Source organism: Bubalus kerabau, chromosome 13, assembly GCF_029407905.1.
Source record: "Bubalus kerabau isolate K-KA32 ecotype Philippines breed swamp buffalo chromosome 13, PCC_UOA_SB_1v2, whole genome shotgun sequence".
NCBI lineage: Eukaryota > Metazoa > Chordata > Mammalia > Artiodactyla > Bovidae > Bubalus > Bubalus kerabau.
This window is the reverse complement of record NC_073636.1, coordinates 74,394,279-74,406,649: the sequence shown is the minus strand read 5'-3', so window position 1 is coordinate 74,406,649 and position 12,371 is coordinate 74,394,279. Positions and strand designations below refer to the sequence as shown.

General features: G+C 51.7%; 1 protein-coding gene across 2 annotated transcripts; it reads right to left on the bottom strand.

Moving 5' to 3' along the window:
- Positions 1 to 1,727: 1,727 nt before the first annotated feature.
- On the bottom strand, positions 1,728 to 9,720 carry DBNDD2 (dysbindin domain containing 2). 2 transcript variants are annotated; one of them, XM_055545114.1, is made up of 4 exons: positions 9,573 to 9,720; positions 7,056 to 7,202; positions 6,728 to 6,865; positions 1,728 to 5,382 (listed from the first exon to the last, which is right to left on the bottom strand). In XM_055545114.1, the coding sequence occupies exons 2-4, from the start codon at positions 7,192 to 7,194 to the stop codon at positions 5,174 to 5,176; spliced, it is 486 nt and encodes a 161-aa protein (XP_055401089.1). In that variant the 5' UTR covers positions 7,195 to 7,202; positions 9,573 to 9,720; the 3' UTR covers positions 1,728 to 5,173. The 2 variants fall into 2 exon arrangements, with proteins under 2 accessions (XP_055401089.1, XP_055401088.1); XM_055545113.1 differs by lacking the exon at positions 9,573 to 9,720 and adding an exon at positions 8,976 to 9,124.
- Between the last annotated feature and the right edge of the window lie 2,651 nt (positions 9,721 to 12,371).

Genomic DNA, 12,371 nt, shown 5'->3' with positions numbered 1-12,371 from the left:
TTTTCATGTATTTGTTGGTCATTCGTATATTTTCTTTTGCAAAGGATCTGTTAAAATCTTTTTCTACCTCTCCCCTTCTGTGCTGGCTTGAGTTGGAGGAGTTCCAAACAATTCTTGCTTTGGTTTTTCCACCTGCCTAATCAGGTACACATTCATGATGGGCTTTGTAGTCTCTTGGTAAAACTCACAACCATTTTGGCTCTGAAGAGCCAAATTTGGTGTCCACCAGGTCTAGATATACCCTTGAGCAACCAGAGAGGAAGAGTCAAAAAGATGTCTTCATCTCAGTATACCCTCATTCTACCTACATCAAGTGTTCCTGACCCACTAGACATGGAACAGAAGGAAGGCTTTGAGCTTAGACGTGAGACAGACGTGGGTTCAAATCCCCACCCCCAGCCTTTAGTCCATATGAGCATGAGCAATCTGAGCGCCACACTTCCTGCTCTATAAATGGATGAACCTACTTTCAGGGTTATTGTAAGGATCAGAAATTAGGTGCATGTAGAATCTGGAATGGAGTAAGTGCTTAGTTACTCCTGCAAAGCTTTACTCAAAATAACTCTATGAGGTGCATACCTCTGCATGCGTGCTAAGTCACTTCAGTCATGTCTGACTCTTTGCAATGCTATGGACTATAACCTGCCAGGCTCCTCTGTCCATGGGATTCTCCAGGCAAAAACACTGGAGTGGGTTGCCATGCCCTCCTCCAGGGGATCTTCCTGACCCAGGGACTGAACCTGCATCTCCTGCAGTTCCTGCATTGTAGGCAGATTCTCTACCCCTGAGCTACCGAGGAAGCCCACTCTATGAAGAAGGTACTATTATCTCCATTTTACAGATGAGTAAACTGAGGTACATAAACCGAGATAACTGCCTAAGATCACAATGAGTCAGAACTCGAGTCCACACCACCAACTTCAAAGAAAATGTTAAGGTAGTTGCAATTATGATGATTACTTTGTACTTCTATGCTTTGTTTTCTTTTGAAATTGTCTGTCCCCATCACTCAAGATCCAGCCACCCCCAGAGAAGACTTACCTTCTCCCTCTGGTGCTACAGCCCACTTTATATTTCCATTATCTGTGACATTGTCCCTTCCTGGAAGAACTCTTGGCCACATTAGTATTTCTGTTGCCTAAGCAAGGAAGCTAGCACAGAGTGGGGGCTCAGTAATGTCCAGATGAACAAACAAACTTGACAACATCATAACATCATTCCACGTTGTCCCCATATTGCTGTGCTATTCACAGTATCAAGTCTTGTGCACTCCTGGGGACAGCTGCAGTGTGAGCCGTCCAGGGAATCTTCCACTGAGATGTGGCCCCTCCACAGCACAGGATTCTATAGGAGGAGGCTGTCTTCTTCCCTCTGCTTCAGGGTCTATGACAAGCCTGTGCCACAGACAGAAGATGCCACACTGTGGTTTAGAGGCTGAAAGCTGGGTTGCTTGCCTCGGAGTTGGCACCAAGTCATCACCCCCATCTCTAAGGGCCCTCTGTGGCCACAAAAAAACAGTCGGCTGGAGATGCTGGCTCTGAGGGCCAGCCAAGGCCCTGTGGTTTGGCAGAAGAAGAGATCATTGTCCAAACAGGAAGTGGTCCTGGGGTCTCAGCTGACCCTAGATTTTCCCAGGCGGGCTGGGGCTCATAGCAGCTGAACTGAAGGCTCCCCGTAGGCTCATGAACAATTCCACCTCTCCAGAGTTCTGTAGATCTCTCTCCCCAGCCAGGCTCCCTGCCCCCATTAGCACTGTATGCCCAGGGTTGTTGACATGTTGACAGCAAACAGGCCAGGCTAGCTTCCCACCATTCACCCTGGATGGGGAGTGGGGGGATCCCAGGAACTGAGAAACCCTGCAGAGCTGAGCTGCAGATACCATGCGGTACAGCCCAGGAGAAGGCTCAGCCGCTGAAGTCAGGAGGTTGAGAAGACCGTGTCTTCTGTGTACAGTGAAGTCATTGGCAATACAGAAAAGCCACAAAATTTAACATGAGGCTGGGCCCTGGCCCAGCTTAGTGGATGATCTCAACTGGGACACAGACTTTTAGACAAAAGAGGCACAGAACTCCCACCAGTTTTTCAGCAGTGCTAGGAAAAGCACTTAAGAACTGTCACTTACAACAGCCCCCTGCAGGGATGGAAGCAAAATGGAGCTATTGGGAAGCCTGCAGCCCTGTCACTCAGCCTGAACTGCACAGAGAGCTTTGAGATTTAGGCTGAAGGTCACTGATCCCATGGATGGTTTGATGTATGAAGGGAGGTGGGATGAATTATTTTTCCTAATATGAAAAATGACCTAATGTTCCTTAAGGCTAGGTCCTATAACCCTCCTTTCATTCCATCTTTCCCTGGGTAAGTTCACTGGCACCCATGGCACGCTCATCACCTACACACTGATAATTCATGTATTGATCTTCCAATCTAATCGTTTCTTCTAAATCCCACACTCACAGGTCCAAATGCTTACTCAAAATGTCCTCTTGGTCTCCAAAGCACCTCAAACTCAGCATGTCCAAAACCCAATTTATGACCGACTTCCCAAATCTGGCCCTCTCCTAAATTCTCCATGTGGATGAAGAACCCTCTGAATCATCCTGCTGCACCAGTCTTCTCTCACACCCACCTATCTATAAATATTTTGAATTTTGCCTCCCCAACATCTCTTTATTCCTTCCACTTTTCTACATCCCGCACCTCCACCCTATCCCATTTTTATCTGGATAGTTGCAACCATCTCCTGGTTTCCAGACATCCACTCCGGTCCCCTCCAATCAGTACATCTCTACAAGGAGTCCTTCCAGCCATTCTTCCCCTAAACTATTCCTACTCCGCCTTCAGATCTCAGCTCAGAACCACTTCCTCCAGGCAAATACCTCGTGACCTTTCTTAACAGGATATTAACTCCTTCCTCAAGTCCTAGTTGCAGTCTAACCTTTGGGCCCCAGGAGAGCCTGAACTCCCTAAGGGCAAGACTGGGTCTTTTGTGTGTGTGTCTGTGTGTGGTACTACCACACCCCCAAGACCAAACTCTGTGTCTTACACATGTTAAATGCAGACATTTAATACTTATTGAATGAATGTCATTTGTTTATACTCAGCCTCAACCCAGTTAAACTAATCATCACCGCTATCTTTTGGGCCACTGTTATCGCTTGCATGGATTATTGTGTTATGTCTGTCTGTCTGTCTGTCTGGAGCACGCCCTCTTCCAGTTTGTTTTCTACACTGCAGCCAGAATTATCTTTTTAACAAGAAATGTCAATCACTTGTAATCCTTCATTACTCCCAGTAAAGTTCAAATTTGTAACGTGTAAACTACTAGTTATCTACCCAATGACTACAGTCCTCTTGTTTCTTAGTAACATAACCCTGATTTTATCAAGACAGCAGGGGGCCTTACTAAAGGGGGCTTCTGAGAGGTTTGACAGGAAGTACAGAAATCAGACACGTTGGTAATTAAAACTTGAAGGGTTATTATCTTTCTGAAGGCCAGGATTTCCTTTCTTCTAATGCTGTGTCCCTATAAAATACCTGTAAATGAAATATTACTCATGTTACCAAGTTCTGCCAATGAGATGAAAATGGACGCTACTGGTTAGAACTTCCAAAAAAGGTTCTCAAAGTGGGAACAGACAGCGACCCGTGCCTCTTTTGCCCATCCCTAATTCCTTCTCCTGCTCTCCACCAGTTTCAAGGACCGGAGACTCAACAGCCATTCTAGACATGAGGTATCAATGAGAATTCCAGCCATGTGCCTTAGATGGCTGAGTAAAAAGAGCCAAAAAGGACCTTGGTGTCCAATAACTATAAAACTTTGGACTTCTTTTATGTGAGGAAACAAAATTTATATCTTAAGTCACTGATATTTTACTAGCAATTAAACTGAAGCTTGATACAGGCTTTAAAGTATTTCCTCATCTGACCTTTGTCGATCTTAATCCTCCCTAATCTCCTGCTCAAATTCAACAATTCAGCTATGCTGAATGGTTTTCAGTTCCTCAAGACTATTTCTCTCCATTTAAAGTTCTTCCAAGCTGCTCTTTCTGCCTGGAGTACAGCGCCCCCTGCACCACACACACCCCCTCCAGCTAACTTCTTCTTATCCTTTGGATCCCAGCCTGAAAACCAGCTCTCCAGTGACCACATGAGCTAGACAAAGATGCCCCTCTTTTCTGGTAACAGAAGAGCTCCTCATCATGCTACTCATTACGCTCAGAACTGTGGTATTTTCTTGATTTTCTCCTCCCTGAAGGCAGGAAGCCTATCATGTTCGAAACTATTCCAAATGTCCAGCTAATTTCAAATAACTCCTTCTGGAATAAACAAAGCAAGTGAATGATGGGAATATGGGCTTCCCTGGTGGCTCAGTCTGTAAAGAATCTGCCTGCCAGTGCAGGGGACCTGGTTCAATCCCTGGGTCGGGAAGGTCCGCTGGAGAAGGGAATGGCAACCCGCTCCTGTATTCTGGCCTGGAAAGTCCCATGGACAGGGGAGCCTGCTGGGCTACAGTCCATGGGGTCGCAAAGAGTCAGACAAGACTTAGCGACTACACCACTACCAGAGAGCTAAAGAAATATATTGGTTTGGTATCTGTCCGATGTGAAAGATGAATGGGAATGGTTGGTATGTTGTTATCTGTTTATTATTCACGCCGTGCCCTGTTCCAGAAAGGACGGAAGGAAGCAGGATGGCTGCAGGGCCATCTCCCTGGGAGGGTTAAGGAGTTCACGGCCGCCTAGAGACACTGGTTTAGGAGACTCAGGAAGTCTGGAGGAGGGAAGAGCACTAAGAAAAGCAGTGGCGTCTCGTCCTAGCTCATCTTCCATCTCCTCACTTGTGGGCCCTACTTCAGCAGTAAGCCAAAACCATGGTATTTTCTTGATTTTTTCTCCCCCTTGAAAGCAGGGCGCCTATCTTGTTCAAAACTATATTCCAAATGCCCAGCTAATTCCAAATATTCTAACGAATAGCAGAAGGATGCAGCAGGGGAAGGTTAGCAGTAAAGCAGGAGCGGGTTAATTCCCAGGAAGGCACACCATCCCATCCTCCTTTCCTCCCCCTGGTGCCTACTGCACTAAAGAGTCTGGTCTTCTCCGAAGGGCTCTGGCCAGGCCTGGGGTCTCCAGTGGAGACGACGCAGCTCACACAGTCTGTAGGTGGGGGCCCACTGCTAGCTGCAGGCTCCGGGCTCTGCCCCGCCGTCATGGCCTCCATCCTCCTCCTCGTCAGACTGTGCCAGGGGCGTGTCTGCTCCGCCGTCACTGGCATCGGCGCTGTGTGGGTTGGTGGAGGAGTCGGAGGACGAGGAGGAAGTACGAGATGTCGTTCTGTCTGGCGTGGGCACTGGCAGGCTCGGCTCCTCGGGACGGTCATCCACCCCTGCCCAGAGAGAAGAGCCAGTCATGGCCACAAACAGGGGTTCAGAGGACTCTTGGAGAGGATGTGGCTGGGAGACACTGAGGCCCAGGGACTTGGCCAGTCACCCTGCCAGTCTCCTGGCTCCCAGTACCCCTCACTTCACTAAGCTCTAGAGTCGAATCAATCAAGTTGCCAAGTTCTAGCTACATCACTTCACTTCCTTGCTACTGAGGAGCTTTGGGCAAGTCACTTCCCCTCTCAAGGACTCTGCTCCTCTTCTGTAAAAAGGGGGTACTGACATTCCAGAGGGGTTCTCAAGACAAAATCTGAGAATGTTTATAAAATGTCTGGCACATAATATGCCATCAATAATAGCAGCACTTTTAAAGTAAGATAGTATCCATTCATCGGAGAAGGCAATGGCACCCCACTCTAGTCCTCTTGCCTGGAAAATCCCATGGACGGAGGAGCCTGGTGGGCTGCAGTCCATGGGGTCGCTAGGAGTCGGACACGACTGAGCGACTTCACTTTCACTTCTCACTTTCATGCATTGGAGAAGGAAATGGCAACCCACTCCAGTGTTCTTGCCTGGAGAATCCCAGGGACGGGGAGCCTGGTGGGCTGTCATCTATGGGGTCGCACAGAGTCGGACACGACTGAAGCGACTTAGCAGCAGCAGTATCCATTAATATCTGATAGGTTAAGCATGTGGGCTTTGGAGTCAAGACAGCCATGGTTTGAATCCAGCTTTTCCACTTTTCAGCTTTGTGACTATTTATATATATATATATATATATATATATATATATATATATATATATATATAGCATGACATACGAGATCTTAGTTCCCCAACCAGGGTTCGAACCCATTCCCCCTGCAGTGGAACACACAGAATCTTAACCACTGGATCACCAGGGGAAGTCCCTCTAATGTCTTTCTTTATAAGATGGGAATAACCCCAACTGCCCTAATAGGACATAGTAAGGATTGAGATAATACATGTAGATTTCTTAAGCATGGTATTAGAAACCTAATAAAGTGCTAAATAAATATTAAATGACTAAAACTGCTTCAGTTGTCTAATCTAAAGATCATATTTTTACATTATTTATTATGTTAACTAATTACATTGATTTCAAAAATAAAAAATTGAAGACTAAGGCAGTTGGGCCTTCTGAGAGATTTGGATTAGGAATCTGTAGCCCAGCTTTCCCCAAGGTCAACTTCCCTAAAATCAGAACAAGCAGGTGCTTCGTGGGTGGAAAAGCTCATGCCCAGCCCCTCCATGCAGACTTCCCCAGCCCAGCTTTGACATTCAGCTCTGACCGACCAGTGCCCATGGGCCCAAAGCAGAGGGGCATACCAGACGTCTGGGGAGTTGGTGGAGGGTCTTCACAAGGCAAGAACACATCCGCTCCATCTTGATCCCCCAGGTCAATAAGCTCCACTTGCTCAAGTGTGTCCACATTCACCTCCATGGATGAGATACTACCTATGGGGGCTGCATATCAAGAAGGGGGCAAGTTGGGAGGAGCCAGGCCAACACTGATTGGATGGTCAGAGACATCTGTCAGGTACGGAGATAGATGTTTAAAGGGCCAAGAAAACCAGCGGGGAGGGACCAAGGTCCAGGACTATGGGACTTCCTCCCTGCCCTACCCCAGTGCCTCTTCCCAGGACTCAGAACTCACGTCTGTGCGACTCAAGATGCAGGTGGGACAGGGGGAAGACAAACTCCGTCTCAGGCTGTAAAATGTCCTCGAAGAATTTCTGCCGCTCCCGAAGCCGGAGCTGCTGGCGCTCCAAAGCTGCCCGAGGATTTGGGTCCATGTCAGCTCCTGGAAGAGCAAGGAGAGCTGTGAATTGGAGAGGGGACTCCGTTGGGGACCTGGGCTTGGGGAGCCCCCCTGCAGCCAGGATCCCAGCAGTGGGGCCTCTGGCTGCAGCCTCGACACTCCTGGACTCGACTCCCTCTTTCCCTTCCCTGAAACAAAGTCCCACTACCACAAAGTTCAAGTCTCACGCAGAGGCAAGGCTGACCCTAGCTCCACAAAGGGGATGTTAGTTCCAGGCACAGCAAAAGAGGCTCCTCTGTATTCAGGGAACACAGCCAATGGCCACGTCTCAGGATCATGCCCTTCGGAGAGGGGCTGGAGGGACTGGCTCAGCTCAAATGGGGGAGGTATTTTTTCTACTTAATGGACCCAGCCTCTCCTCCAAAGGCGGGGGAAGAGGACAGAATAGAGATCTCAGAGAGGAAGGTCCCTTCCTCCACTGCTGCAACTCCGGTGCCCGCCCCCCCCCCACACACCCGCCATCCTTTAAAACCCAGACAAAAGCTAAAGCACCCCTCTCCTACTCTCTCTCTATACACACACACACTATCACCGGTATCCCCTCCAAACCCTGCTCTTAAGTCACAGACTTGACTTCTAGACTTGGCTCTGTCCCTAAGGAAGACATCTTTCTAGCCTCAGTCTCCGCATCTGAAAATGGCATCGTCCTCCTACCTGCCTCTAAACACAAGGCACAGCTCCTGAGGGTGTTCTGTAAAAAAGGAAGGCTGCGGTCCCCGAGCTATTTAGAGGACATCATCTCTTCTCTGCCTCCCACAGCTCTTTATTTGAGCTCCTCTCCTCTGACACATATCACTGGCCGATCTCCCCACTAGTCAGCAAGTAGCAACTGGAAGGGTGCGATTCAGCCCAGGCCCTCTGGCCCCCCGTGCTGAGAGCTTTCCAGAACCCCCTTCACTCCGATTCGCTCCGCATCCCTTCCTGAGCCCATCACCGGAGGCAAGGCAGTATCTAGCTGGAGGACCAGATCGTCATCCTCCGCAGATTGCCTTCCCCGCCTCATCTGGACTCGGCATATCCGAGGCCCTGGCCAGTCCACCGGGCGCTGAGGGTGGGCCACTAGCGATCCTAATCCCCAGAGGGGCCAGGCAGGGCCAAGGAAGTGTGGGGAGACCTTGTGGCCAGAGCTGGCAGCGGAGGAGGGAGACGCTGACGCTGATTCCTGGGAAAGGCTCTTAGTGCTGCCGCCCAGGTCACAACGCTAAAAATACCCAGGGCCCCTGGGGCTGTCTGCTCCGGCGAGGTGGGAGGTGGGGGGTGGGGGGCGGCGGGGGCGGGGAAGGGCGAGCAAGAGGGTTGGGGAGCTGGAGGGGACCACAGGCTCCGGGACGCCCCCTCTGTTTCCCCCTAGCCCCCTCAATCTCCGGAGACTGGCAGGGGCTGCCCGCCCGGGGCGCAGCTGAGCTAAGCGCCGGAGAAGGGAAGGGGGTTGTTTATGTAACTGAAGGTGCAGGGAAGAGGGGTGGAGGGAGCTGAAAAGGTTTGGGCGGGGGGGGGGGGGGGGGGCGGGGGGGGGGGCGGGGGTCGGAGGCGGCCAGGGGCCCGGCCCGTGGTGCAGAGAGCTCCCTCTCGGTCCTGCCCCACCCGCAGTGGAGTCAGTGCGAGCGAAAGAATTCCCTAAAAGGGGACACGCCGCGACCCTGGAGCAAGCGGGGAAGACGGAGGGGGGCCCCGGGGGTTGCACTCGCGCTCGCCTCCCCCTACCCGGCCCCCTGGCCTCTCGCGGCACCTGCGCCAGCCCCGCGGAGCCCCTACCTGCTGCGCCCGGCGCCCCCGCTGACTCAGGCTGTCCGCTCCGGCGCGGCGGCGGGGGCGTGGGAGCGGGCCGCGCCGGCCGGGGTGGGGCTGCGCCGCCGGGTCTCTCCCGGGACGGACGAGCCCCGGGAGCCGGGAACGAGGAAGCGCCGGCGGGCGGAAGTGGGGGAAGGGCGGCGGCGGGCACACGCGCTCCTTGCTGGGCGCCGGGCGGCCGCCGGGAACCCCCGCGGGCGCGGGCGCTCGTAGTTCCAGCGCGGACAAAAAGTTCCCTGCACGCGTCCCGCCGCCCCGCCACCCGCCGGACCCCCTGGATGCTCCGCCCGACTCCGCGCGATCCCGGACGCTTGCTGCACCCGCCGGCCCGCGGGGACACGGCCCCCCACACCCCCCTGCTCCCCGACTCCCCCGGGAGTCCCCGACGCAACCTCCGCGCGCCGGCACCCGGACTGACTCCCCGGCACCCTCGGCCACGCTCCGCACTTTGAGGCGCGCACTCCTCGAGAAGGCGCTCGCGCGGGAAGAGGGTCTGGGGACCCGCGGCCGCGCATCAAGGCAGGTGCACAGCGGCGGGAGCTCCCTGCCCCTGGGACTCACCCCTGCAGCCCACGGTTCCTGGCTCCGGGACGATCAGAGCCGCCGCCCAGCTTTCCAGAGCACTGGGCGGGGTGGGCGCCGGGACAGGGCGGGTCGGGGGTGGAGGGGTGGGCCGCTGCGCCGCGCCCCCAGACGCCAGCGGGGAGCCAAGTCCTCCAGAGTGCCGAGAGGGGCGCTGCGCGTCCAGCCCGGCGAGGGTGGAGGAGTGAGGCGGAAACCGTGGGCCCAGAAGGGAGAGGCTTGCCCCTCTCGCGGTGCCTCGTGGCTCACACCAGGGCCAGAAGCTCCTCCTGGACTGAGGCTCTGTGTTCATTCTCATTCTCCCACTCCCTTCCACCCGGCGCCCGCATGTAGATCCAGAAACCTCCCTGTTCGGGGCGGGGGAGGGCGTCGGTCAGAGATGCTTCTGCCGTGGGGTTACTCGATCCTTCATTCAACAAACATCCACGAGCAGACCAGAAACTAGGAATCATCCCTGCCTTCTCCCTGTCCTTCGCTGCCCACATTAAAATACATCTCCATTAACTGTCGATTCTCTCTCCCAAATAATCTTTGCAATCCACCGTTCGTCTCCGTTTCCACCACCGACCCTCGCTAGGCTCCATTCTCTCTGGTTTTCTGGTACTCTGGTCCTGCTACGCTCCATCCCCCACACCAGTCAGTCATCACTATAGAGTCCAGAGCGCTAACCTATGACCCACATGGTCATTTCAACACGCAGGTCTGAGAGGGGTGGAATGGGGAGGGAAGAGGGCGGGTAGTCAAGCGGGAGGGGATACATGTATACCTATGGCTGATCATGTTAAAGTGTTTGACGGAAACCAACACAATATTGTAAAGCAATTATCCTTCAGTTTAAAATAAATAAATGTTTAAGAAACACACAGGTCTGCTGTGCCACCCTTTGTTAGAATGAAATCCCGGTGCTGATATCTAAGCTTAAATCCCTCCTTTGTTAGAACTGTTAGAAATGCAGGTGCTGGTATCTGAGCTGAGTCTTAAATGAGTTCAACAGGCGGAGAAGAGGGGGAAGGGCATATAGGAGGCAGAAGCGGGGCAGTGGGGGTGGTGGGGTTTGTGAAGAGTTGTGACCCATTCAGGCTTCTCTGTCAGGGGACCAGCACTCTGTACAAATATATGAAGTTCTGCCTCTCCTATTGTACTGAGATATCCAAACCATCCTGGGAAATAAGTACAGCAGGCAACTTTCCCATTATTTTACAAGCAAGGAAACTAGTTTGTGGCCAGCAACAAGTGCAGTAGTTAGGAGCACAGGCCTGGGAACCAGGCCCTCTTGGGTTGTAAACCTAGCTCTGGTGTCTAGCCAGCTGTGTAAACAATTTCTCTGATCCTTGCTTTCTTTGCCTATTAGGTAGGAATAATTAATCCCTACCTCCTGTGAGATAATTCATAAAAAATGCTAAGTGCAGGGCTCAGGCACTCTGGAGATGCTCAGTAAACATTAGCTGTTTAGATTGTAATCGCTCCTGAGAAACAGAGGCAACTGCTTTCTTCCACAAATTTCTAAAATTATAGGAAGTACGCTCTAATCTTCCATAGAGCTTATTATGTGCCTGTCACTGTTCTAAGTGCTTTGCATGTATTAACTCTTTTAATCCTCGAAATAATCCTGTGAGGAAATGCCATTTTCACATCCATTTTACAGGTACAGAAACTGAGACATAGAAAGGTGAAGAGACTTGTCCAACTATGTGATGGAGCAAGAATTTAAAGCCAGGGTGGCTCAGCAGTAAAGAATCCGTCTGCAGTGAAGGAGACCCAAGAGACATGAGTTCTAAATCCCTGGGGGAAGATCCCATGGAGCAGGAAATGGTCACCTGCTCCGGTATCCTTGCCTGGGAAATCCCATGGACAGAGGAGCCTGGTACAGTACAAGGGGTCACAACGAGTCAGACACGACTGAGCACAGCACAGGGCTCCATAGCCTGTGCTTAAAACCACGACTCCCAGTCTGTTCCCCTTTTATCCTGTTTCAGTTTTCATCTTCCTAGAAATATTTTGGTCAGTTTCATTCTTATTCCTCATTAATGGATGGAGTAGATACTTGGTCCCAGTTTCGAGCACAGAGGAATGAGGCCAATCTAAAGCACAGTGGCTAAGAGCTCAGCTCCCCCTTTTCAGGCCTATCCTTGGGAACAGGAATGCACGGATTATTTTGAGCTGTCCCCAGCATGGTAACAGATCAGGAACCTCTCTGTCACTTCTCTTTGTCAGGTATTTGCCACATAAAAGGGTGGGGTGGGGGGTGGGAACATCCAGGTTAGAAATAATTCAGGAGCTAAGCTGGAATGGCCTTTGCCAACAAAGGTCCGTCAGGTCCGACTAGTCAAAGCTATGTTTTTCCAGTAGTCATGTATGGATGTGAGAGTTGGACTATAAAGAAAGCTGAGCACCGAAGAATTGATGCTTTTGAACTGTGGTGTTGGAGAAGACTCTTGAGAGTCCATTGGACTGCAAGGAGATCCAACCAGTCCATCCCAAAGGAAATCAGTCCTGAATATTCATTGGAAGGACTGATGCTGAAGCTGAAACTCCAATACTTTGGCCACCTGATGTGAAGAACTGACTCATTTGAAAAGACCCTGATGCTGGGAAAGATTGAAGGTGGGAGGAGAAGGGGACAACAGAGGATGAGATGGTTGGATGGCATCACCGGCTCAGTGGACATGAGTTTGAGTAAACTCTGGGAGTTGGTGATGGACAAGGAGGCCTGGCATGCTGCAGTTCATGGGGTTGCAAAGAGGCAGACACGACTGAGCGACTGAACTGAACTGAAGC

Bases quoted from the DNA above. Each gene is read 5' to 3' on its own strand.
- DBNDD2 (XM_055545114.1), bottom strand. From the start codon at position 7,194: ATGGACCCAAATCCTCGGGCAGCTTTGGAGCGCCAGCAGCTCCGGCTT. The intron at 6,866-7,055 runs GTGAGTTCTGAG...CTTGATATGCAG, and splicing joins GCATCTTGAGTCGCACAGAC to CCCCCATAGGTAGTATCTCA. The intron at 5,383-6,727 runs GTATGCCCCTCT...CTCTCTGGGCAG, and splicing joins ACCAACTCCCCAGACGTCTG to GGGTGGATGACCGTCCCGAG.